The sequence below is a fragment of the Phocoena phocoena genome, chromosome 12 (assembly GCF_963924675.1).
Source record: "Phocoena phocoena chromosome 12, mPhoPho1.1, whole genome shotgun sequence".
NCBI lineage: Eukaryota > Metazoa > Chordata > Mammalia > Artiodactyla > Phocoenidae > Phocoena > Phocoena phocoena.
In genome coordinates, this window is record NC_089230.1 from 2,349,424 (window position 1) to 2,376,819 (window position 27,396).

The 27,396-nt window shown below is 43.3% G+C and overlaps 1 protein-coding gene across 2 annotated transcripts; it reads right to left on the reverse strand.

Annotated features, from left to right (window-relative positions):
• Positions 1–2,620: 2,620 nt before the first annotated feature.
• On the reverse strand, positions 2,621–27,396 carry CEP43 (centrosomal protein 43). 2 transcript variants are annotated; one of them, XM_065889018.1, is made up of 13 exons: positions 27,295–27,396; positions 26,527–26,580; positions 24,298–24,352; positions 23,730–23,818; positions 23,140–23,277; positions 20,742–20,822; positions 18,287–18,346; positions 10,282–10,508; positions 8,151–8,263; positions 6,648–6,716; positions 5,215–5,254; positions 4,259–4,355; positions 2,621–2,695 (listed from the first exon to the last, which is right to left on the reverse strand). In XM_065889018.1, the coding sequence occupies exons 1-13, from the start codon at positions 27,394–27,396 to the stop codon at positions 2,621–2,623; spliced, it is 1,200 nt and encodes a 399-aa protein (XP_065745090.1). The 2 variants fall into 2 exon arrangements, with proteins under 2 accessions (XP_065745090.1, XP_065745091.1); XM_065889019.1 differs by lacking the exon at positions 18,287–18,346.

Genomic DNA, 27,396 nt, shown 5'->3' on the forward strand with positions numbered 1-27,396 from the left:
GAGAACGAGCCGGAAACAAGCCAGCCCGGCAGGATTCGGCGGGCAGGACGATCCAGACAAGGAGAGGCAGATACACCCCGAGACAGGACCCACCTTGGCAGCTCGCAGGTGCTGTGCGGCGCTGGGGCGGGGAGCGAGGAAAGAGGGGCGAGGGGCAGAGGCAGGCGGCGGCCATCGGGGCAGGACCAAGGTCAGCACAGCTGGGGCCTGGTTACTGTCAGTACGAAATACAAAGGGCGTGAGCTTTCGCTCACTTCAGTCATCATCAATAAAACGAGACTTTTATTGACATCTGACACACAAAGAAACAATTGAAAAACTCCACCGTACAATACAGGTTTTACCATAAAGACGTATTTCCTGGGTTAATGTTTCAATATGTACTTCTCAACAAAAAGAAAACAAACAAACAAAAAGAAAACGCTCATCACCCTCAAAACCTTCTATCTAATCAAGGGACACATGTGGAAACAGAGCTCTTTTTCACAGCTGAATTTTAAGCTATAAAACTATCGGATCAGATGTATGTATTGCTGATGACAAAGCGAGTCTCATAGTTGGCATTTTCTCCCCATCCTCCCAGATACCATAAAAAGATCAGATTCTGTGGGTAACAGAAAAATGACAGATTTCAGATGCTACTATTCAAAAGTTTTCTGCAAAATTAAAGCGCCACACCCCGATGCTCATTCCATTGAAATGATTTCAAATCACTGCACAGAAATCTAGCTCCTATCAAATAATATCAAAAATAAATCACACATTTGACACAGATTCCAGAGGGCCAGAACAGAACCACAATCTTTATAGAAAATGACTTTTTACAGAGATGACATCCAAGGAAATACATTTTACAGCGAGCACACTGGGGGACTTTTAGCAACAGACGACACCTTCACGCGGCGCTATTTCCTCACATGAAACAAAAAGCCTGACCGAGACTGAGATCACGGCCCACAGACTGAGGGCAGCTTGGCAGAGCGGCTCCCAGGCTGCCCTGGCCCACATTCTGTCCTGCTTCCTCTTGGTGTTCATGGCTCAGCTTCACTTAAATTGTATAAAATCAGATTCTAATGTCACATAACCTTGATCCATACACGATCACTTCCCTTTACATTTCGGAGCCTAGTAAATATTTCTGAAATGTTTAGACTAGTATGCAATGAAAAACTAACATTAGACAAACCACAAAGTCTGTTCACTTCTTGAGATCAATGAATTAGGTCTAATTTGCTCCTTTTATTAATAAAGGTGACAATATAAAGCTTTAATTTAACTGAAATTAAAAAGTACAAAATTTAACACAATCACAGCTTTACTTACATCAACATGAACATGCATGCATCACTTCCAATTGTTCTTTTTGATACTTCAGGATCAGTAATGTCAGCAACCTACATAAATAGCAGCACAATGGATAGAATGTAAACGAGACTGCCTGAAATTCTATCATTGGCTCAACTTTTAAGGGTTACAATGAAACTATGTACAGTGTATAAAGCTTGTCAAACTGGATATGGTCTTAGGCCATTACTACTGTTACAGTCCAATTTGGATTTTAATATAACCAACTTATAGATCTGAAATAAAAGCACTGCTTAATGGTTTCAGATGCATTTTGGTGTTTAATATGTTTCAAGGCATCTTTACAAATAATAAATTATGACTATGACAAGGAGAACCTGTGAATAAAGCTTCTTACATGGACATAGCGTGGCGACTGCAAGTGCTGTCAGAGACAATCCCACGAATCAAAAGTCATAACCACATCTGGATTTTAATCTTTAGAACAAGCAAAACTAAGTAGCACACACGAGTATTTTAATATAACCTTAATGGTCTAACAAACCTTCCAAACGGAAGGAAATATAAAAGAAAGTCAACCTATCAAATGTAACTTACAGTGATGGGCTTCAGGACTGCAGAAATCCCAGGCCACCTGCCAACTACCTGCAGGACCACCTGCTGCCGAACGCGCTGACTGCAGACGGACCACCTGCTGCCGAAGTGCCTGACCCCAGGCGGCTGCCCCACAGGTGCGCACGCGGAGCTTTGGGACCCTACGGCTTTACTGGCGCCTTCGTTACGCGCTTTACACTGGCATTTCACAGACTCGCTCCTCGTAGCGAATTTGAGCGTAATCAACTTCCATAGAGAAGCACGCACCTAAACCAAATTAAGAATACTGAATCTTCCACGCATGGTCTCAAATAGGAGTATTTTGTTTAGTATAATGAAAAGTTAATTTTTTTTTTTTTTTTTTTTTTGCGGTACGCGGGCCTCTCACTGTTGTGGCCTCTCCCGTTGCAGAGCACAGGCTCCGGAAGCGCAGGTGCAGCAGCCATGGCTCCTCACGGGCCCAGCCACTCCGCGGCACATGGGATCTTCCCGGACCGGGGCACGAACCCGTGTCCCCTGCATCGGCAGGTGGACTCCCAACCACTGCGCCACAAGGGAAGCCCAACGGTTAATTTTTTTAATATCTGTAATCTTTTTGGAACACAGGCACCAACAGGGAGCAGACATTCCAGCAAAGAGAGATTGTCCAGGATAAAAAAAAAAAGAACTGATCAGAGTCCTTTGTCCCTTTGCCGATTAGAATACTTCCTTCTTTCATCGCCTAGGCAACATCTTCCAGATAATCCGCAACGTCACTGAGCTGGGACACAGTCAGGTCCTGTGTCAGGTCATCAAGCTTCGTTGTTCAAAAGAAAGAAAAGAACTAGTGTCAGGATGCAAGCAGAGTCTTAAACAATGTTTAACATCTACGCTGTAGCTTAAGCGCCGTCTTATGCTCTACAAACTGCTGCACAGGCAGAAGTCCTCGCCCTCACTTTCTTCTTCCTTTTCTGAGATTTTTTTGAAAGCTGAGCTAACAGCTGAACTCTACACGAACAAGAAGACTGGCTGTTAAAATAACCCATCTGTAGCTCTTTTTGTAACTTTAAAGCAACATTTTCAGGCCTCTTTAGGATGACATAAGGTAAAAAGAGAAAGACAAATTATTACAAACTTATACCGTCTCAGGAATTAGAGAAGGCACGTTATATATTATCACTTAACCTTCAGAACAAGCCTGTGAGGGAGGCATTGACACCTCCTCTCACGAATAAAGAAACTGAGGATTAAAGGTTGCAGCTCGCCTGAGAAAGCACATACATAAAAGAATAGGAATGCGGGCCCAGATTCATTATAAAATGCTGCTTCTCTCAAAGGCCTTCTCCCTACATGACAGTCCTTGACAGCCACAAGCACTTGGAGAGTCTTTCCTCATTCTGGAAAGCAAGGTTCACCTCCAGGCTGTAGCGACCTACAACCTCAAAGGCAGACTCACCCACAGTTTACCGTGGGCACTGACATCTGATCCTGAGATGCTCCCTTACATCTCAGATCTATCATAAACCTAGGCATCTTCTGCTCTCTGCCCAAGCAAAGGTCAAATGTGACTCCAAAACGCACGCCTAATTTCACACCCTGACTCCCCGTTTCTGCTGTCTTGTCTCCCTGCCTGCTCAGAACACTCCACACCCCAGTCTCTGCTTCAGCTCCTGCATTCACAGGGCTCTTATATACACACAAACCTTCGATACTGACGTCTCTTAAAAGGACCTCCTGCCTACAGTGTCTACACCCTGAGGTGGTCGATTCTGACTCTCATCCTGACCCACCATGGCCCAGTTACACCCACAGCAATTGAAGCCCCAGTAATAACACGCCAGCATTTCCCAAGCACTCGGTTAACAAAGCAGGCGACAACTGAAAACAATTTTCCACGTTCATTACAGACGTTCTTTTCAGATTTGGACCAGGAAACTCCATCATAAACTTTACGGAACTGCTTTCCTCCTCGTTGGTATAATTTTTTTTTTTATTGGCGTATAATTGCTTCACAACGTTGTGTTAGTTTTTGCCTCACAGCAAAGTGAATCAGCCCTACGCGTACACACATCCCTCCCCCTTAGACCTCCCTCCCCGCCACCCACCCCACCCATCTAGGCCATCGCAGAGCACCGAGCTGAGCTCCCCGTGCTATACAGCAGGTCCCCACTAGCTATCTGTTTTACACATGCTAGTGTATTTACGTCAAACCTAATCTCCCAATTCACCCCACCCTCCCCCCTTCCCCTCCTGTGTCCCACATCTGTTCTCTAAGTCTGCCTTTCTATTCCTGCCCTGCAAAAAGTGTAAAGTTTTGAAGCTTTACAGTAACTCAAGGCAACAGGCACAGACAGCGCTCCACGGGAGAAGCACATCATACTTTATCACTGGTATTGACGTCATCTATTTCCACAGAGAGGTCTTCCTCGATCTCTTCACCAATACTTAGCTCACTTTTTTCTGAGCGATGGCTGGTACTAATTTCAGGGGGAAAAAAAAAGAAAAAGAAGAACTTTGAATATAAACATTTAGAGAGAGTAACTAGCATTCTTCAATCTTTCATGTAATTATTTTAATTCTTTAAATAAAATAGAATAAACTATTACACATCATTAATTCCATACATCTCATCTCACTTGAGCCTTAAAATAACTCAGCAAGGGCACAGGAATAGTCCAGTCCATTTACCAGATGAGAACACTAAGCTTCATACTAGTGACTATGGTCACAATGGCATGAAAGAAGCAAACCCAGATTTTAAAAATTTCATCTCTCAAAAAACTGTATGTTAGGAAGTAAACACAAATTCTAAATTGGGGGAAAAAAACTATCAGTTACATAAAATTCTCAAACTCTGATTTAAAATTTCTAATCATATCTACAACAAATATTACTTCCAAATTAATTATTAGCCAAGTCATAGGTTATATTTTCTTTACATACATAAAAAAATTACCTAAAACAAAATATTAAGAAATGTCACGTGAATCAGAAAAACCATTTGAGGGGGCAATTTGTTTAAGCCGAATGTAGACAATTCCCCCCACTGAGATCAGAAAGGGGAGAACGAAAGCACTGACAATCCAGTGGCCTAACTGCTTCTGCTGGCTTCTGAGTCGATCCTTCAATGTTACTTCCTTTTCTTATTCTTACCAAGTTCCCTGCACATAATACAGATGTTCTTATTCTAATGTAAAATCAAAAACACGCTTCAAAGTCCAATGTATAATTCTGGATTAACTAAGACTAAAGTAAGCACCAACGTAATTCTGTCATACTTTCCTGTTCAGAAACTGTTTACAATTTAGGTATTTCTTGTCCAACCGTTCTTCTCACCTGTTAAAATCATCAGCATAGTCGTCTTCCTCTCCAGTCCCTGGTAAGTTTAAGAAAAGATACATATGTTATATTTATAGAAATACACCTCACAATTTATCTACAGTTAGACACACATTTCCTTCAAAAACTACACTACTGAATTATATGGCATCATTAAAAAGAACAGCTGGGCTGCAGTTTGGATTTGGGGGAAACTAACCACCCACTCCCCCACCTTCCTCCGGCTTCTGTAGCCAATTCAAGGACAAAATAGTCACTGAAGAGTGGGCTGGAGCCTAACATTAGCCTCTGACTTCCTGGTCACACATACAAGCCTGTCCTGCAAGCCAAATCCGCCCACAACCTGTTTTTCTACAGCCTGCAAGTTAGGAATGGCTTTTACATTTTTCAATGATTGTAAAAATACAAAGAATACTCAGAGACTACGTGTGGCCCACAAAGCCTAAAATACCCATTCTGTCCCTTTACAGGAAGAGTTTGCCAACTCGTGCTTTACACATATGAAGCACCTGTCTGTGAACATGAGTGCCTTTGACTAATATTTTTGTCTCCCCAACTAAACTGTGCTCTAAAGCCTTATTCCAGAAGCGTCAAGGTTCTGAAGGCGGTACGGTGCCCACAAGTGGCCCAGGGCACTCGGAGGCTTCTCCTGCGGCAGGAGTACCGCTCCCGCTGCTGCTCCAGGCCACAGGACGGGGCACAACACCCCAGAGTTCCTGTTACACGTCCATCCCCATCAGACTGACTCCCTGGGGCCCGGACCACGTTCCGCCAGCCCCAGGGAAGCGCCCCTGCCTCGGCACGCACTGTGCTCGCGGTCCGAACGGCAGGCTCTCCCCTCTGCCTGCCCCAGCAGGTCTCGCAGGGCAGTCACTTCCTGGGAGAGGCTCCCCCATCGCCAAGGCTAGGCTAAGTCAAACTACTCCCTGCTTCCGTAAGGCTGCGGCCTGACTCTTCTAACACTCAAAGTACCCGTAAGGCACCTGTTTGACAGCCATCTTCCCGCTAGGTTTAAACCCCACAAGGACAGAATCCGCTGTGGTTACTACTCCCTCCACCCCTGGCCGACACAGTAACCCTGGATACATAAAAACCGTCCAACCATCTGTGCATGAGGTGCTCACGGTAGACTGACTGACACTTCATTTAAGATTTTATTCTAAAAAATAATCGCCTTAGGGCTTCCCTGGTGGCGCAGTGGTTGAGAGTCCGCCTGCCGATGCAGGGGACACGGGTTCGTGCCCCGGTCCGGGAGGATCCCACGTGCGGCGGAGCGGCTGGGCCCGTGAGCCATGGCCACTGAGCCTGCGCGTCCGGAGCCTGTGCGCCGCGACGGGAGAGGCCACAACAGTGAGAGGCCCGTGTACCGCAAAAAATAATAATAATAATCGCCTTAAAGCAGTCCATACTGCAACTGGAAATCTACTGACCTAAACCAAGTGATCCGATTTTATCATTGACCAATTTAAGATCTTTCAGAATTGTGTTTCCCCTTTTACCTGTGAACAGGAAAAAATAGTCACATTAAATTGACTTTTAGAATATAATAGTCTCTAAACCATGTCAACTTTTTTTTGCAGTACAGGGTTTGTTGATACATCATAACCAAAAACTAAGAAGAAAATTACAAACTGTGATTAATTACACTGCATTATGCATTATTATGCATCACACAATAGAATACGCTTACACTATGTATCACACATCCCTTTTTTAACCACACTATTACATATCCTTTTTGGAGCCATACTACTTTTTATTGGAACCTGACCATCAAAATCATTTTCTACCCAACCATCAGATATCAGCCTTCTATAAGAAGCCCTACTGGGTATGAATTCATGGACTACAGTTAATTATTCTCATCAGTTTTATTTTTCCTTTGAACTTCTAAATTTTGCTTCAATTTAATCGCTATTTCATTTACCAAACTTATCTCATTGGTTTTTATTTCTTCAGTGCCCAGTTCTCAAGGCCCTCTCTAAATCATTATTTCCTAGTCAGTATTAAGAGTGACATGATCCTGACACTCTGGATTCCTTCACTGAAGGTGACAATACCATGGGAAAGGAGAAGAAGAGGGAAACTGGGCCGAATTAACAGACTCATGGCTAGTTTACTTTATGTGCCCCAAGAAATCCTACTACAGTGGTATCACATACCACAAAATGGTTAGTAAGTACTACGAGATTATGCAAAACCCCACAGCAATTTCCTAATAAAGATCTACTCAAAGAGGCAGTCTGCCAATTAAATCCTAATTTAATTGGATTAAATTAAATGCTAAACACTCTGCCAATTAAATCCTATATTTACTATGACATAGTGTACAAAGCTCATCTGTATTACATGTTTAAGGCTTTGCTTTTTAAATCCTTGGTCTTGTCACCATCTGTGTGCAGAAGGAGAGCCGTGCCATGTCTAGCTGACAACCCCTACCTCTGCTGCATACAAAAAGATACATCTGATCCAAATCCCTAAAGGGAGAGTAGTAGTTTAACATTCCTACGATGATTACTGTGGTATCTACAGAATCTATGAAACTAATTTTTAAAATTAATTGTAAGTAAATCCTACAGAAGTCAATTTAAATGTCCAGAAAAGAGAGATGGCTTAAAAATTATAGTGTCTATTTATTATAGAAGACGGTTAAAAAGTCAATTTCCTAAAAACATTTCCATGGCATAGGAAAAGCAGAATACAAAACAATATAGAGAATAGGCCCATGCTCAAAAGAAATTTTAAAAATAAAATATTAACAGGAAATATCACTGAGTAGTAAAATTATGGGCTATTTTTTATGATTTTACATATATTTTCCTGAAAAAATATACGATGATCATACACTACTTAATTAATTAGAGAAAAAAATATCATCAGCATTCAAAGTCCACGTCTTCAGTCAGCAAACCTAGGGACTTCCAGACACTCACTTTCAGAGTCTTTCAATGAGGGAGCTCCAGTAAGGGAGCTGAGTCCACTTTTTAAGGGGGGGGCGTCCGAGAGCGATGAAAGGCTTCCTACTTGCTTACTAGGTTCACTTCTCCTAGCAAGAAACAAGTGTACAGTTAAATGGGATTCTTACATTCTGCCATTAAAACACAAGCAGCTTGAATATATCTTGTAGGCAACACAGGAGCTGGGAAATAAAGAATATACATTTCACAGATTCAAAATCATGAAGTACACCTGGCAAGGCAAAACAGACTAAGAATCACTGCAGATTCGCGCAGGAAGTTCCCCCTCTCTAGAACTGCGTGCGACGTCTCACAAATTAAACCGCTCCGCTTCATGGGCTTCACTGTCGGGGATTTTATGGGAAGCCCCTTCCGTGGCCCAGAGATGCAGGCAAGCGACAGCGCAGAAGCTGACGAGCACAGCACGACAGCCCAGACGTGCCCCGGAGAGCGGGCCGCAAATGACGCCACCAGCTGACCTCAGCACACAGCCCTGACCGCCAGCCTGCAGCGGACGCGGGGCAGTGCCCAGCAGCCCGCAGGCTCGCCCTCCGGCCCGGCGCCCTCTCACCTCCTCCGGCGCCGGCACGGAGGTGCAGCATTCCAGGAATTCCCCCCTCGCGCTCTTACTTCGTTCATCTTTCCTCTTTAAAACCGGATCATTCTCATCGACACACGCACGCGCTACTGTTCTTCGCAGTTTAACATTTCTAGCCCCACGCCCGCTCTCCAGCCACCGCGCATCCCTCTGCACCCTGTACAGGAAAACTCATCAGGAAATCATTCTGCCACATACAGTCCTCTCGCCTCAGGCTTTCCTGAACCCACGCTAACCCTTTAACACTGCCCCAGGGCCGCCCGCGAGGGGCATCGGGGCTAAGTGCAAAGGGCGACTTTCAGCAGAACTTAACTCAGCTGCTCACTTGGGCCTCCTCCTCCAAGGACGCCTCTCCCTCCGGTTCTCTGGGTCCCCTTCCCGCTGCAGTGCCCCTTCCTTGGTGATCTCTTCCAGTCTCCCGGCTGTGACCTCAGCCAAGACTGATGACTCCCTAATTGTCACCTCTAGCCCAGACCTCTCCCTGAATGCCCACACCCACACCCGAAAACAGGCTTCACCTTTCCACTGACAACCTTCTCGAACTCGCTGGTCGAGAGTGAGCTCTGGACCGCCGCGCGGCTCACCTGCGCGATCCAGCCTCGCTCCCCCTGCTCTTCACCTCGATCAGTTGGAAAAACTCCTAGTTACTCAGCCTGGGAAGAACCCTGGAGCTGCCCTTGATATTGCTTTTCCTCTCGCACACTTACCAGCAAATCCTTTTGGATCCAAACTCAATACATCCCCTACTGCCTATTGCTCACCACTTCCGCCATCACCCCTCACCTGGAAAACCCTAAGAGCTTCCCGCCTGGAGACCCAGCATCCAGGGGGGCCCCGTCACCGCGCAAGTCGGAGCAGTCACGCTGCTGCTCACAGCCCGGGACTTCCGGGCCCCTCGGGTTCAGGCCAAGCCCTGCGGTGGCCCCGGCCCCTGGCCCGACTCCACCTCCTGCAAGCTCCTCGGACCCACCGCACCACTCCCCTCCGCCTGTGCAGGGCTCCGGAAGCCCAGCTCAACGCCTGGCCTGCTCTCCCCTCCGTAAGCTCGCCCTTGAGGTGAGGCCTTCTCCGACAGCTACTGAGCACCGGCCGCCCTCCACACCCACACTCCCGCCCTCCGCCGTTCCGTTCTCTCAGTTCCTGTAACACGGGCTGCATCTACGCGACACAGCACCTGGGGACTCCTAACTTATTGCTGCTGCCGTCCAGAGTATGAGCTCCCGGAAGCAGAGATTTTGCCTGCTCCATCACTGTTGCACCTGTACCTGAAACGGTACCTGGCATACGGCAGGCACTCAGTACAAACCTACCTGCTGAAATCATTAACATCTAGGTCCTTCAAAACTTGGAACTGTTTGACAACATAAAGGGCTTTAATGACACAAAATCAGACTTACAAATTCACTAATTACAGAACCATTGGTAGCTCATTATTTCTTAAACATAAAACATTTAGAAATTCTATTTTTAAGCTGCTAGTCTGATAATATAAAAGCACAGGTTACTCACCAACCATAGGTTTTTTCTGGTTTAGGAATGGGATCATCAAAGAAAGAATCTCCTTCCATGTCACCTTCATCTGGACAAGGACCAGCTTTGTCTTTGACATCTAGACTTTTGTTACTTAACAAGGATCCAATTTTTGTTTCATGGGCCAGTAAGTGAAGACTACTTTTGCTCTTTGGTTCTGATGATGAGATACTGGTATCACTCTGACTAGCATCATTGCTGGCCTTCTAGAAAAAGAGAGGGAAAGAGAAAAGGTCTCCTTGGCGAAATAAAACTTTAATAAGACATCTTAAATAATAAAAAAAGTCACGTGAACATACGCAGTTCTGTGTATGCACGCGCATACACACGTGGGGTCTTGCAACGGCATGAGGTGCCGTGGGACCCCCCGGACCTACCAGTTCATCCCCAGGCTTCAGAGCATAACTAACTTTTGAAGGGGAAAAACGTCAAACATGTTTGTACCATTCCTCTCCTCCCTCCCTAAATGGAAATACCTTTACCTAGCCCATTTATACACAAACTTTCCCATTTCCTCTTACATATGTATCACTGCTTCATAAATTACCTTAATATGTTTTCAACTGGAAAATAAAAAGCATTACTAATAAAGGATATAAGGAAGATTAGTCCATTATCATTAGTTCATCACATAAATGAACCAAGCATTAAAACAAAGTGGTCGTCAATAAAACTAGTTTTCCATCCAGTGCCAAATAGAGCGGACATCAAGGTGAAAGATGCCGCCTTTACCGTTCACATTTCTAAAGTAAAGTTTTGCTAGTTTTACCACTGGTCTTTAGACTTTCAGAGTAACTCCCCATTCCACACCTCCCTTCAACGTCCATGGATGCATGTATCGATGTATATGTCTCTATATATCTGAAACCAACATACAAAATCCTCAAGCATTTTTACTCGTCCTATTTACTCGTCCTACTGATCTGGTGACGTTAGCAGAAAATACACTGCACGCTGTATTTTCCTGTTTTCGGGTAGCCCTAACCCTCACAACCTAATTTTATTCTATCCTTGGTCAGATTTCTCTTTGTCTTTAGACACTTCTATGTCAACAACATAAAAATAGTAACAACGAAACCAAAATATCATGATAGTAATAATAAAAGTAGCTAACATTTATGGAAAGTCTTCAAATGCTTCCCACGTGTTACCTCATTTTAATCCTCAAAATAACCTTATGGTGTGTGGGGCAGGTTCTGTTTTCTCTGCAGAAATGGAAAAGGAGATGTAGAGACACTGCAGTCACTTGTCAAGCCAGGGAGTAAAGGCGTCTGATATCAAAGTCTGATTCCAGAGGTTAGCTCTAAAGGCTTATGCTCTGCTATCAGGTTGAGTCATATGAAACTGTAGTTTTTATGGGTTAAAAATGACAGTCTCCCAAGATTCAGCCTTCACACTACACAGAGCAGTGCTGCCTAAGATGCCGCAGCGTGTGAGACGAGCACTCTCCTGAAACACGGGATGTGTAACGTAGTCCATACTCGGCTACTCACTATATCATTGTAAGGAATTTACTGTTCTCAGGCACGAATTTCCTCAAGAATTGAACCACAGTAGTCTTTCCCAAGTCAAATTATTACCAGGAGGTACGAAAAAAGGGATGGGCAGCTGGGGAAAAGTGGTAATAATGCGGGTTAGAAATTACTCAAGGAGACACTAAGGATGACTGCCCTTTCAATCTGTGTATAGACAGGAGGTGCTATGCAGTAAGATATACACTTATAGTTTTACACTAATTAGAGGCCATGATTCGTTGACAGAAGGTAAGGTATATGCTATACAATTTTTAGGGCCTTGTATAGAGCCATACGTTCCATACGTTATTAATACAGATACATCAATGGTTGTAAAAAGAGATGTCTGGAGAAATAAATACCAAGTTATCGCCCTTTTAGACAACATAGGATATTTTCAAAGAAGCAGACACATTTTCAAATTTCCCAATAACTTTCTTGAAATTTTCCTATTATTATCAATTATAGAGAAGCACCATCCACCTATGTATTTCTTAAGTATATTCATGCCCGTTATAATTTCTGATTTATAAATATTTTAAAAATTGATTTATATCTTTTCAAAGGAATATGCATTTGGAAATAAATACCCTGCATTCTTGTGCTGTTTAAACACATTTATGATTACAGATACTGAGACAGTGAAAGACTGTCTCCTTCAAAACATCCGTGAGAAAATTCAAAAGGACACCTGACATGAAACAGACAAATACAAATGTAAAGCACATCACAGGAAACAATCGTTATTCCAACAAAGTCCCTCCTCCCCATGAATTCACAGCAACATAATTTAAGTCCATATAATGAACTATCTGAACTTAATAACCAATATAGATCCATGATTATTTTTGACAGGTTTTAGTCTTGCTATGAAACAAAAGACTAGTTTTAGGAAGACAAGTTTCATGGAGTAGCACATTATGATGTTCAACACAATACGTATTTTTTAAAATAATAATTTGTTTTAAAATTATAGCTCTATTTATCTATGGAGTAAAATTAAACTTTAAAAACACGCAATCTGCTTTGGAAGCGCTGTCAAAATCAATTTCTAAATCACATAGGAATGTGTCATCACTTCGTAACTATGGCTCATTTTTTATCAAAAAGACCATTACCTAACCGGGTTACTATGAATTCACTAAACTTAATTCCGAATATTTTTTACTGTTAAAAAAAAAATCCACACTAAGAGGAGAAGCATTTATCAAAACATTCTGTAGACTGAAACAAAAGTACTGCAAAACTTTAAGAGCAATTTTCCATGGAGGAAGTCCAAATTTTTTGAGCAACAACAGATCAACTCACGATGCATATACCCTGGGATCTATTTATTTTTTTATTTTTTAGATTTTTAAACGGTAAGTTTAATGATGGAGATACACACGGGGTACAGAGAGACACCAAATACAAACTTAAAAAAAAGGAAGCTTTAAAATGTCTTCTTGGAGGTAAAGATGTCTAAGCTGAGTTTTAAAAATAAACAGAACTTTGAAGACAGGAGTTAAGGACAGGGTATTCTAGGCAGTGGATTAGCTAGAGTAAAGGCACAAAACTGAGAAACAACGGATATGCACCAAGAAACACAGAGCCCAGAACTGCTAAAGTGTGACGTTAAAGCGAAGCTCAGCAGAATAAAGACAGGTCCCAGATCACAGAGATATCTCACGGAGGAGTCATGTTTGCATATTAGAAAGATCACGTGACTACGTAAAAAACAAACTTGAAGAGCCAAAACCCTTAAAAGAGGAGAACAGTTAGGAGGCTGTGTGAGTAAAACTCCAAAAAAAAAGGTACCAGGGATTTAACTAGAACTGTAGAAGCAGCTGGATGCTGTGTGTAAATCCCAACTCTTCTATGTAACTTTACACAAGGCACTGATCTCCCTACACTTCCATTTCTTTATCTGTAAAGCTGGCATAATAATGCTGACAAGAATGACACAATATCATTCCATTTTGCCTATGAGGAAACTGACAGCTAGAATAAGGATTAATTAGACGGGACAGTTCAGACAAGTATATACAAGTTAAGTTAGCAGGACTTGGTAATGGATTTAATATGGGAACTGCGAGAGGAGCGAGATTTAAGAATGGCTCCCTGTTTCAGTTTTGGAGACTATCAACTGATACTGAGAACACAGGAAGAAGAATTGGTCTAGTGAAAATAAGGTCTATTTCTCATAACTGAAATTGAAATAGACTGGGATCTGTTTAAAAAACTTTTATCATGGCTTAAGACAATTCTCGTACACAAACTTCAGTTACTTAAGTCTCTATCACCTAGATGTGGACAAATTAAGACTCAGGATAAATCTAAACAGCTAAGATTAAGAATTGTTTAAAATAAAGAAATGCAACCAAAAAAAAAAAAATTCCTATGACAATGCCTTAGAATTCATTCCCTGGACAACCTCAGAAGCCTTGGAGGTTATTACGGGTTAAACTGCATCCCCCCAAAAGGTAAGTTGAAGTCCTAACACCCAGTACTTCAGAATGTGCAGTCATTTACAAGTAGGGTCACTACAGATGTAACCAGTTAAGGGGAGGGCACAGTGGAGGCGGGCAGGCCCCTAACTCAATACGCCTGGTGTCCCAACAAGAGAGGACAGGCACACACAGGGAGAAAGCCCCGTCAACATGATGGCAGAGATTGGAGCGATGTGTCTACAAGCCAAGGAGCACCGAGGACTGCTGCGAGCTGCGAGAAGCCGGGAGGGAGGCCGGGAACAGAGTCCCAGCCTCAGAAGGAGGCAATCCCGCAAACACCTTGATCTCAGACTTCCAGCCTCCAGAGCCGTGAGACAGTACACTTCCGCTGTTTCGAGCTACCAACTTTGTGGTGCTTTGTTACAGCTGCCCTAGGAACTAAGAGGTAATTATAATAAAACATAACAAAGTCTTGTCTTTCCAGATAAGGAGGCCTACTGCACAGCACTACAGCAGTCACTTAATTCCTTGGATGGACCCCAGGGCTAATAAGCTTTATGGTAAATTACAGCCAAACTGTAAAGAAGTTCTAGTGTATGTTTAATTTTCTACTAGTATACTTACACATTCAAGATTTCAATCATTTCTAGATTAACAGCAAATCAGCATCATAAAGAAGTTTCACAGAGAAATAACTACCAATTTTCCAGTAGCCAAAAACTGAATTATCAGTAGAATGTCTTAAAAACCTGGAAAAAATAATTTTGTTTTTCTAAACTAAAGGCTTAATCTGCACTGTTCATAACGGAGGAACAGCAAAACCAAAGAAACATCCCCGTTTTGCAAAAGTATTCAAAAATACTTGTGCAATTCTAATTCTCTTCCCCGCCCATACTTCAGCCTGCAGCTCCCCTCCCCGACTCCGCCAAAGACAGTTTGTGACCCATGACTTACTAATGAATTCTTTAGAAAAGTAGTTTTACTACCATTGTATATGTGTGTAAAACACACATATATTTAAAGGTTTAATTTACTTATCTAGAAAGTAAACACTATGGAATTTGAAAACCACAAAACAGACATACAAGCCCCTCTTTCTAAAAACTCAGTTTTTCTAAAGAAAGGCTATCCCTATGCCGTATAAACAATCTGTAATTCCCACAGATGCACATGAGAACCAATGTCTGGCTGTGAAATCGGCCTGAAGATTACCCTCTGTCCAGCGGCTCTGCTCTCTTACCCTGTGCAGCCAGCTCGCAGGTTCAGCGGACAAGAAGTCTGGGATCTGAAGCAGAAGGCCTGGCACAATTATGGGTTATGGGCCAAGTGCTGGCATCTTGTTCACCCACATGCATTCCTTCATTGAGGGGGTGGTGTGTGTGTGTGTGTGTGTGTGTGTGTGTGCGCGCGCGCGCGTGTGTGTACAGAATAATACTGTTTTGTTCATCTAGAAAACCCTAAGGTGAGACTATACTTTCGGGGATCATTTCTACAGCTCGAAAACCCGAAGGCAACCGCAAAAGATGCGGAAACACACGCTCCCAAACGTACACAACACGTGATCCCCATCAATGCCCTAAATCAACATAAAGCTGGGTTTATCCCAGAATTTTGAAAACAAGGAACAAATTTAGAAATGTCATTTATTAAGAACTTGAAGCAAAAAAACACCTCAACACAAACCAGTTTTAAAACACCTAAAAATCGATTATGAAAAGAAAGGATAACCTTCCATGCTACATTTAATGTGATGATTAAAACAGCTTCGTGTTAAAAACAAATGAAAACATCAAATACCTTATTTAGTTTTTTCAACTGAATGGTAAAAACCTTAGTGGAGCCTACCAAAAGTCTGTTATAATAAATAAAATGCATTTATTTTTTTCAGACAACTAGCACCATGCTTGGTACAACAAAATGGTTCCCACCAAAATAGATTATTACGGATGATACTTTGGAAGTGTTAATGCACATTTAAAATGTTGAACTCGTTAAAGAAATGCCCTCCCATCTAATATTTATGCATCTTGTATTCTAACTCTTCTAGCATCCTTTATTGTCCTACAACAATAACAAAAAGAAACGTAACTTTTATTTTTACTCAAATTAAATTAGTTCAAAACCCTTAGATTTTGCTTTGCATATTAACGGGCTTACGATACTAAGTACAAACCAGTTAAACATGTAACTGATTTTTTAAAGTTCATTTCTGATATGAATATAGCTTCTCTGAAAACAGCCAGAAGTCTCTGAATGAGCAGTTAATACTTGTGCCTTCCCGCAGGCAAAAGAAACGGTAAGACACAGACACTTCCTACTGGGCGCCCTGGGCTACCACTCCCAGCTCTGCCCACCCGAAGGTGCCACTACCTACCCTGTGAACGGCTCCCCCTGGAGCCTGGCTGTGGACAACCCCCATGACCAGATGCAGCTCAGGTTTTGGATTATTAAGATGTTAAGAAAATTAGGATACTAAGGGTACTGGGACCCTGCTGCGTGCACAGGGCAAAAGGTGAAGGCAGAGGGAGGGGGAGCTAACGGCTCCTCTGCTGGGCTGGAAACAGGCAACGCTGGGTACAACACGGACTTCTTATAGACGCAATTCGGAAACAAGAACAGGGAAATAGAATGGAAAAGGTTTCCAAGTTGCTGAGGAAGTGTTTTGGGCTCAGGAACACAATCGTGAAATAAAAGGGGCCCGACGTGCAGCCTGCAGCTCCAGAATAAGGCCTGTGCAGCCTCTTCAGTCACCCGCAGAGCACGTGAGAGGGAGGCGCAGAGGGAGGGCGATGTCTGCACCCTCCCCGCTGCGTCCAGCACACAAAGTGAGATGTGTCCCCTAGTGGCTTTGGTTCTACGTATCAACTTCTTTCAAATGTTTTAACTTCTTTAAAACTCATGACACCAACAAGATTTTTAAAATTTAATATTACGAAATATACTTTAAAATAGTACAAGAAACTGACTTAAAACATCTATAAAAAAAATGCTAGCTTATATGCTTAATTATTTTTCTTAAGGTCTGTCTCACGTCTCCAATTTGACCATAAACTGCTTAAGTGAGGACCCATGTTAAATCTGTCTTGCCCCCAGCACTTAACAAAGACTTTCACTATGTAAATGTTCAAACACACTCGAATACATTTAAAAACATCTTCTCATGTAGCAGTGCATAAAGAATAGTGTGAACAAATATAGTAACAGGAACTTACCATTGAAACCACTAGAACTAAAGCCAGCTAACACAGCAAATACAATTTCTCAAAAGCCTTTAATTTTGGAAGCCCTCAACTTAGTGAAAAAATCTACACATAAACCTACAGGCTCAACAAGGACTAGCGATATTCTCACAATTGAACGTTAAATAACTTGATCTTATTCTAAATAAGTGTAAGAACTATACAGATAATTAATGCTTCTGAGAACTCCAATACTTAAATTTTATAAGCAGCTCATCTACTAGCTTAGTCGAATTCTCAGATCTCTTGGGAAGGAGAAAAAGCAGCCAAGGCGGTGACACAGCGGCACCCCCATGAGTCTGCTGTGGGGCAGCGCTCAGAAAGGCTAACACGTGCAGGGGCTGACGAGCTGCTCAACACAAACAGAAGTGTCTTGAAGGAAACCAGGGCTGGCCTTTACTCATCGACTGGAACTTATCCAAAAAGTAGTCTGATGTTCTAGTTACCTCAGATAAAAATCATAATGTTAAGAATACATAGGTGACCATCCATTCAAGAGGAAAGTAAGTATCTTCAACTTGTTTTTGTTGCCAAAAAAACAAGGAATTCTCAAAGCAAAACCGAAGGCAGCGTTTTAAAATACAGCACTATGATTTTCACCTGGATAAAAACTGAAAGTCAGACTACCTTTTCTTTTACGTCACCATGACTTTGGCATGTTCTGATCACAGATAAAAGAAAGTGACATTTCGAAGGAAAACGTAACCCTAGGCCAGTGGGAACTCAGCGCCCGAGGAGGCCCGCGTGAGGCCGGTGGTCGGCCCGGCCCAGGCCGCTCTCCTCCTCGGCCGCCCCGCGTTACCTTGGCACCAGACTTCCGCCTGCTTGGCTTCTTCTTACCTTGTCCTTTATACCTTGGTATCTGAGCATGAGAATAAAATGACATTTTACCACAAAGTATAAATCTTTAAAAATAAACTAATTCATACCAAACCAATACAGATTCCTATTAGAAAATTTCTTAAAAATGGAAAATCTAACTAATATGCTTCATTTTGAAATCCACTGTTTTAGTCTCTTCTTCACACTCTTCCTAAAGTGGTTCAGCTCACGTTTAATTTCTCCCTCCGACAGTCACGGGGTTCAACGTAGGGACCAGAGCCCCTGCTCAGCTCCCGTGGGTGGGGACTCACTCCTGTCCCGCTCCGTCCAGCAGCGCGCTAAGAAAGCCAGCCTGCACGCCTCGGCAGCTTCCTCTGAGGCCCGCCCTGGCCTCACCTCTCCTTCCCCGGGAGGACACAAAGCGCGCTTCTAAGGGCCGGGCTGGACCCTGTGCTTGGCCCCAACTTCCCGGAACTCTTAGTGCTCTCCAGACCGATGAGACGCCCTGTAGGCCCTTCGTAGAGCCCCCAAACCACTCAAAGACCTCAGAGAGAGAAGAAAGCGGGCAAGAAAAGGGTGGGGCAAGGGCGGGAATCCCAAATCCAGACCCTGTAGGATGACAGGGGAACTGCGGTCTAACTGCCAAAAGAATGCCTTGTCTTAAAACAGACCCCATCCAGCCCCACTAGAGACGGGCCACGGTGATCGGAAGTGCTCACCGCGCCCGCGGGCCGATGATGCGACTGAGAGCCCAGGCAAGGCTGAAAACTATCGGAAGGTGGCAGAAGCAGGGACCACCTGGAGACACCTTAAAAATCACCATCACTTCTCTGTATTTAGAGCAACATTTCCTGACTTAAAACTTAAGATTCCCTCGATAATTCTCATGATAGAGCTTAAAACTCTTTTTATGTAGAGAGCATACGGATATGTAAAACAGACATTAACATTTTATCTTGAAGACACACAATATGTGGAAAATTAGTACTGCCAATATGCTTTAGAAAATAATACGCTAAAAAGAGAACTTCCAAATAACTCAATACTATAGGTATTAATACGTATTTTGGAATATGGTTAATTTTAATCGCTCTAAAGCCAGATATTTTCACAGAAAGCAAACCTTTCTTTTTACTAAGGCTCTTATATCTGGCACTTAATTTGAAGTGAATTTTAGATTCACTCACGACCTTGTTCTCCCTGTACAGCAGGTTCCAGCCTCCAATGAGCATCACGGGAAAATGCTTCCACGACCAACCGACCCTATTAGGAAAGGCTAACTAGGCCTCGGGAAAAAGAACAGCTACCAGCAGCATGAGAGCCTCGTTCCCAAGGCACAGCACTCCTCTGATTTCTAAATCTAAAAAATAAAAAGGAGCAACAAAATCAAAGAACCAGCAATAAACAGCAACAGGAACCATTCACTGGTGTCTACGCCCAGGCATCTGGAAAAGCAAGGAACCTAGCAGCACAACTGCTGCCCTCCAGACGTTCACCTAATTTAAAAAGACACAACTTGTATCTACGAATAACACAGCACCAGGAGCCACCTTGGGGATGTACTCCACAGCACCTCTCCAAACAGAAGTCAGAGGAAGTCACACAACACAATCAGACCCAAGCCCGCCCTGGGGTAAGATGGGCTGGTTCATCCACCGTGCTGTGTTCAGCCAGGCCAGGCCACCACCTTTCTATCCATTCCTCCTATTACAGAGAGCCTTGATTTTAAATTCAAGTGTTCCACACAATTGTTTTCTCCGTTAATCCAAATCCCTGAAATCAGAAGGCCTTAACTTTAACAGCTCATACAAATATAACCAGAGTGCACAGACTTTTTATAAATCCTTAAAATATCTCATTAGTATAAAAAAATCATGGTCATTTACAATTCCAAGTCTACAGTATTCAACACAACAATTCTATATGCTGGAGCCTGGTATTCTCAAATTACAGCAATTTATAAGTGAAAAGTAAATTTCCTTGTTAATTGAAGGACAAAACGCTCAAAGTACCAAATGAATCCAAATATCCTACAATTCTGTTATTTAACACCATATTTCTTTCTACGATACAATATTCAAAACAATATCAAAGCAAAAGAATTTTCAAAAGTTAAAAAAAAATTTTTTTTAGTAAATTCAGTATTTTAAAAATGGAAAGTATAGTACTGAGATCAAAATCTCATGTGGCTCAACATATAAATTGTTGATAAAAAAATTTAAGAGCATATTTACATGGCATTTTACAAAACCTATTGTCTTGCATAATGGTCCCAAAGGAGCTTATTCAAGTTTTAGAAGACTCTCTAAATAAATCAATAAATAAACATTAAAATATATACTTCATCAAAGACAAAAGAGCACTTCAACAACAACAAAACTTGTAACAAGAGTAGAGACAGAAAGCAGAGCCCCGTGGAGCCTTAGCCCACTCACCTTACTGGGAAGAGTGTGTGCACTTGTTTTTCCTTCTGGTGACTTTGGTAGAGAATGTACATCAGATAGATCTAGTGCACCCTGTAATATTTCACAGTTTAAAATTAAAACATTTAAAAATAAAGCATGAACATACCAATTATACCTCAACAGAATATCAGCATTTAAAACCACTATACAATATTGGCACTTTTATTTCTTCCTATTAATATAAATATCCTCATTAGATTTTCTTCAAATTTTACCAAAACACAAAGCAAACAGATTTGTGATTCTAATTACCTGCTGAGTATTTCACCCAAACACCTTGAACAGGCTATACTCAGGCCACATTTAAACATGCCCCCAAGCTTCCTTTCCAGAGTTATTTAACTTTGCTTCTCACTTTGCTTTCTTCTCACTTTGCTTTCCCAACTCGCCACACTAACACTGTCCGGCGATTCTCAAAGATCTACTCTTTCTACCTTCCCTTGACTTGCTTCCTTACTTCACTGTCTCAAAAAAAAAAAACAACTAGCAACTCTCATAAAAACAGGAGTACATTCCAAAAGTGGCTCCTGGTGCTGCGTTATTCATAGATATAAGCGACTCTCATAAAAACAGGTAACTGAGTGGGGGGGGTGGGATGAACTGGGAGATTAGGATTGACATGTACACACTAATACGTATAAAATGGATAACTAATATGAACCTGCTGTCTAAAAGAAATAATAATAAAATTAAATTTAAAAAACAAAACAGGTAACTATTACAACTATGCGGGATGAGGCACTAAATTACAGGGGCTGCCAAGAGGGAGTAAGTAAAAACAAGAGAAAACGTCCCCGAAGTCAGAGTCAAGAGAACATGGATGGTGGGGCTTCCCTGGTGGTGCAGTGGGTAAGAATCTGCCTGCCAATGCAGGGGACACGGGTTCGAGCCCCGGTCCAGGAAGATCCCACATGCTGCGGAGCAACTAAGCCCGTGAGCCACAACTACTAAGCCTGCGCTCTAGAGCCCGCAAGCCACAACTACTGAAGCCTGTGTGCCTAGAGCCCGTGCTCCGCAACAAAAGAAGCCTCCACAATGAGAAGCCCGCGAACCGCAACAAAGAATATCCCCCACTCGCTGCAAGTAGAGAAAGCCTGCACGCAGCAAAGAAGACCCAACACAGCCAATAAATAAATTTACTAAAAAAAAAAAAAAGAGAACATGGATGGTAACATTGCACAGCTAGGTATGGGAGAGGATGTACCATTTCAGGTGCAGAATAGATGAGAAAAGGGGGAAGGCAAGAAAGCAAAAGCCACTTCACAGGTAAGCTCCACCTGGCCTAAGCACAAGGTTGCACGTTTCAAAAAAAGGCATAAGGCTAGAGAGCAGGTGGGTGCCACGTCACGCAGGATTTTCAAGCTGAGGAACCTGGAGATTATTCAGTCGCCATTACATAGTCACTGTAATGTTTAAAGAGGAAAGAAATAGAGAAAGAGCTGAATTAATTCAGCAATCATGAATAGAAAAGACTGAAAAGATGTGGGCATAGCAACCTGGTTTTTAAGGGGGGGTTAAAATGCACTTTTGGTAAAAGCTTCACTGGGTTCAGTGGGCTAATCCACATCTAGTTTTCTTTTCCAGCATCACAAGTCCAAAGTCCATTACCTTCCACATTCCTACAGACCAACCTGACCTAAAAGCACACATTTGACCAGGTATCTAGAACAGTCACGATGTTGTCTACATCCACGAAACAGTATCTTTATGTAAAACTAGTGTTTGTAAAGGAAATCAGACCACTAATCTCATTAGCACGATTTCTAAAAAGAAAGGATAAGAAAAACAATGGCTAATCAAAAAAAACAAGTATGAAAATGTTTAGAAACTGCAAAATCAACAGCTTAAAGTTTTAAGCCTAGTTTAAAAAAGCCTTTAAGTTCAAAAAATTGTTAACTAATCTATAATTCAGCCTTTCTACGTTTAAAAATAGTAGTAAAAGTAACAACCAACAACTGAGTGTTCTCAGCATTTCACATGCACTAACTCACGCGTGGACTAACTCATGCTTTTAAGCCCCATGACGCCTGCAACGAAGGCTACCATCCCATCTACAAAGGAGGACCAAGGCCGGAGGCTAGTTAGTGGAGGAGCTGGGATTGGCTCCACACAGCCCAGCCCCTGAACTCCCTGATCTGAGCATCGCTCCCCAGGACAGGTGCGGCAGCAGCCTCAGAGCTACCGCATCTCCAATTTTCATCAAAACGTGCATTTATACAATCTCTGAGTACGTCTTCTTTTGTTTTGAAGGAATAACCTCTTTTTATTTAAACCCGACTCATTACGTAGGCACTAATCTGCGTGGCCGCACTGGACAGGCAACGACTGGAAAACAGAAACAGGTAACAAAGGGCAGGACTGTACTTACTTCCCCACTGGTTGGCCCTTTTTCTTTCTGTTGACAGCGTCTGATCACTTCTAATAATAAGGGTCCACCCACTGTACCTTCTGCTTCAATAATTCCTAAATCTCGGGCTAAATTCTCTCGACCTTCGAGACCTTGAAACTGGGAAAGAAATAAGATATAAAGAAGTATAAATGCACCAAAATATAGAAAAGTTATTTTCAGAGATTAAAGAAAAATATTTTCAGAACTTAAAGACATCTCTAAACTCAAAGAGGCCATTTTTCTAAGGAATGAAACATCCATTTTTAAGAATTATATATTTCTTTTACCAAGTCTCTGCATTCAAAGTCTCCATTACCAGGTATAGGCTTAGAGCAGAACAAGTTAACTCTATAACAACACTTCTGTCAAGTTATGTGAAGCAGGGACACTGATGCCAGCTATCTGACAGTTCAGATGGCTTTTGAGAAAAAGATAATCAACTATAAAATATAATCTTTATGCAAGATTAAACTAATTAAGTTGTCAAATTTTGTTAACTTTCAGCTTGTAATGAACCCATCTGTATCAAAGGCAGTTTCAGAGACAGACGTAAAAAGCATCATTCTTACTGTGCTAGTTTCAGGTTGAAAAACAGCCAAGGTAAAATCAAGATTGAAAAACTGAAGAAATTCGGCAACGAGACTAGCCACCAGCCGGCCTGCAAAGAGCAAAAGAGAAGGTGGGAGAGGGTCTTTAGGAACCCGAGGCCTCCTCACTGACACTGGAAGTAAGAGAACTACAGTAAAGGGAGAAAAGAAGTTTCTCAATGTTTCAAAGTGCAAATTTCTTCTCTTGAATAATACAATGAAGTGATGAACATCTCAGTTCCGCCATTTCCGCATTAGGACCATTGGTCTGGAACTATCAGTAACACAATGTGACATTTCATAAATGGATGAGTGTTTTGCTTTTCACAGGAAAATCAGCTTTTCACAATAAAATTGGCTGTAACCAACAATTTCCCATGACCACTGATATTTAATGGCAAATCAGTTGTACAATAATATACAATTTAAAATGAGAACCTAGAAGAATCAGATACTTCAAAAACTAATCTGAAATTCCTCATTTCTCCCAAATGGAGTCAAGATTTGAAAATTCAGAGACAGACAAAATAAACAACAACAAACATCTTACCATCTTTCGTATTTAAAAACTTTTTCAGGCTCTCATTGACTAAAGGAGTTTTGTTCTGTTAAAAAATGAAACATTTTAAGTGTTATACATTTATCCCCAAACGACTACAAAACGTAGACTAAAGTTTAATTTTTTGGCAAAGATACTAAGTTAAATACTGTCACTCACAAAATGATGGCTAAACCCATTCTATAACTACTGATTACTACAGGAACTACTTTTTGCTAAGGTAAGGACTGAGACAGGTAAGGACTGAGATATACTCAATTAGGAGATTCTTCTTGACAGCAGCAAAAGAAATTACTTAGGTGTAGTAGTGATGGATTTAAGATGTTAATGAATTAGAGGGTGCCTGGAGCACAAGGAAAGGTATAAGACAGACACAGTCTTTCAAAACTGAGGGAAAAAGTTGCAGAGGTATTAAAAAGCAGAACATGAGTCAAGGGAATCAGTTTTCTCCTTGAGAGAGATGTAAACATGTTTCTTTCCATGCTCAACAGAAGAGCCAGCAGAAAGGGAGAGGCCAAAGATTAACAGCGTATAGCAGAGGCACTGACCGTAACACCTAGAAGGTAAGACCCAGAGAAAGTGATTATTCTTGGACAAGATAGAGTCGCCTCTACTAAAGCAGGAAGGAACGAGAAACAGATGAACACAGATGCAGGGGAGCTTTTTCTGAGATGAGTGACAGATTGTGGGGGAGGACACAAAAAGCTAGGATCTGATGCTTCTATTATCTAGTGAAGCGAGAGACAAGACCGTCTGTCAACAGTGAAGGAATCAGGGCATGTAGGAGGCTAACGTGAAGGCGAAGTGGGAGCTGCTGAGCAGAGACGAGAATCAGGGTCATTAGCTCAGGGCCTCAGAGGCTGGAACCGCCAACCCGGGAACATGAGCAGTCCAGCGCGGGGACCGCTCGAGCGCAGACGGACACAAACGGGGAGGGGCGTTAATCGGCTCAACTAAATGACCCTTAAGATTTTTCCCCAAATCAAGTATGGCTGGAAGGCAAGGTAGTGAGGATTTTTTTTTTTTTTTTTTTTTTTTTTGCGGTACGCGAGCCTCTCACTGTTGTGGCCTCTCCCGTTGCGGAGCACAGGCTCCGGACTCGCAGGCTCAGCGGCCATGGCTCATGGGCCCAGCCGCTCCGGGGCATGTGGGACCTTCCCGGACCGGGGCACAAACCCGTGTCCCCTGCATCGGCAGGCGGACTCTCAACCACTGCACCACCAGGGAAGCCCGAGGTAGTGAGGATTTTTGAGATATGGACCATGGGGTCCAGACCAGCTAAGAACAAGAGGCAGCTAAGAGAAGACATGTCTGGAAAAACACAGAAGTGAAAATCTTCATGAAGTGAAAGAGGAGCAAGGCATCTCGGTCTAAAGTGAGAAGGAGAAGAGGCTGATTTGTCACAGAGGAAGGTGAAGGCCTTGATTATGGAGTAACGCTTGCTGACGGCAGGTTCCAGGATATTCACTCAAGATGGTGGCAGGACGTGCCGTAGAGAGAAAAAACTAAATACACTTATACAGAGAGAAGTGACAGGACCTTTGACATAAGAAACAGTACATGATTTTAAAATAACTGGGTGGGGCTTCCCTGGTGGCGCAGTGGTTGAGAGTCCGCCTGCCGATGCAGCGGACGCGGGTTCGTGCCCCGATCCGGGAAGATCCCACATGCCGCAGAGCGGCTGGGCCCGTGAGCCATGGCCGCTGAGCCTGCGCGTCCGGAGCCTGTGCTCCGCAGCGGGAGAGGCCACAACAGCTAGAGGCCCGTGTACCGCAAAAATAAATAAATAATAAAATGAAATAAAATAACTGGGTGACCGGATAACTTGGAGAAAAGCTGCATACGATATTCCTCCCACCTGGTGGGGATTCACAGTGCATATTAGCATATCAAAGGTTCTAAGGGGTCCCGCAGTAAACCCACTTACTGTGAAACCGTTTCTTCAGGTGTTCTGGATTTCCCCTAGGGAAAGACATCTATGAGATTTACTATTGGCCTCAGAGTTGTGGTGCCTTAACTTTCTTTAGATTACTCCAAACCTCTAAAATATACATGAAAAGAGAATAATCTTGACCCTCTCCCAACAGTAAAGAAGTTTAATCCTTAGTTCAAAATTGTCCCTGGCTACACACTCCTCTACACACTGTTTTAGAGTGGCTTTTAAGTAATTAGAAATTAAACATAAACGAATACAGTCATTAAACTTTGTAGATTTCGTACCTCTACTTTTTCTTGCTCCTCTAGCGCTAAAAACACAGCTGCTCGGAGTTCAGCCTTGAAAAAAAGCGGGGGGCAGGGGTAAAGGAACAAAAATGATCTCAGGACATTTTCAGGACAAGAAGCTCACCAGCTGAAATTTCAAAAGGCAAAAGGAAAACTAGCAAGATGATAACGCTCAGCAGGCAGGTGCAAAGAGAGACCAGAAGGCGTCCCGAGACGTCCTGACGAAGGGGCGCAAGCTCTCTGTGCCCCGTGCCCACCGTCTGTCCCTCTGGCACTGTCAGCACCCATCACTCTGGCTGCGATCCTGATTTCCGGTCCTTCGTGACGCCCATCGGTCGCGTCAAGGTTGCAAAGTACACTCCGAGAAGCAGCCCGCCACCCGCTCGTCACCGCCAGCGGGAGGGGCTCGCTGCCCAGCAGCAGAGGCCAGGGGCGGGGGAGACCCAGGGGCGGGGGAGACCCAGGGGCGGGGAGCAACTCGACCACCGGGCCTGGAACGGGACCAGAGTGGGTAGCGGGCGACTCGACCACCGGACGCCGCGGTCGGCCTCCTCCGACGAAGGCTGGCCGGGCCCCCCCCGACCCGCTCGCCGCCGCGCGGCCCGGAAGCTCCCCGGGAGAGACCCTCGACCCGAGCGCGGACCGCCCCGAGGTGGCCCGCGAGCTCGGACCTCAGCCCAGGCGGCCCGCCGGATGCGTCCCTTGCCCCTTTGTGACGCCCGCGGCCGGCCTCCCCTCCGCCGGCCCCCCGGCCTCCCGCCCAACCTTGATGCGGTTCAGGACCCCGCTGTTCTCCAGCGTCTGCACCAGCAGGTCCCGCAGCTCCGTGTCCTCCTCCGCCACCACCGCGGCCGCCGTCGCCGCCAT

Coding starts and splice junctions, on each gene's coding strand:
- CEP43 (XM_065889018.1), bottom strand. CDS start 27,396: ATGGCGGCGACGGCGGCCGCGGTGGTGGCGGAGGAGGACACGGAGCTG. Junction 10,509..18,286: donor GGCGGAAGTCTGGTGCCAAG/GTAACGCGGGGC, acceptor CTCTTTTTCTAG/AAGGCCAGCAATGATGCTAG. Junction 2,696..4,258: donor ACGTCAATACCAGTGATAAA/GTATGATGTGCT, acceptor TGAACAACGAAG/CTTGATGACCTGACACAGGA.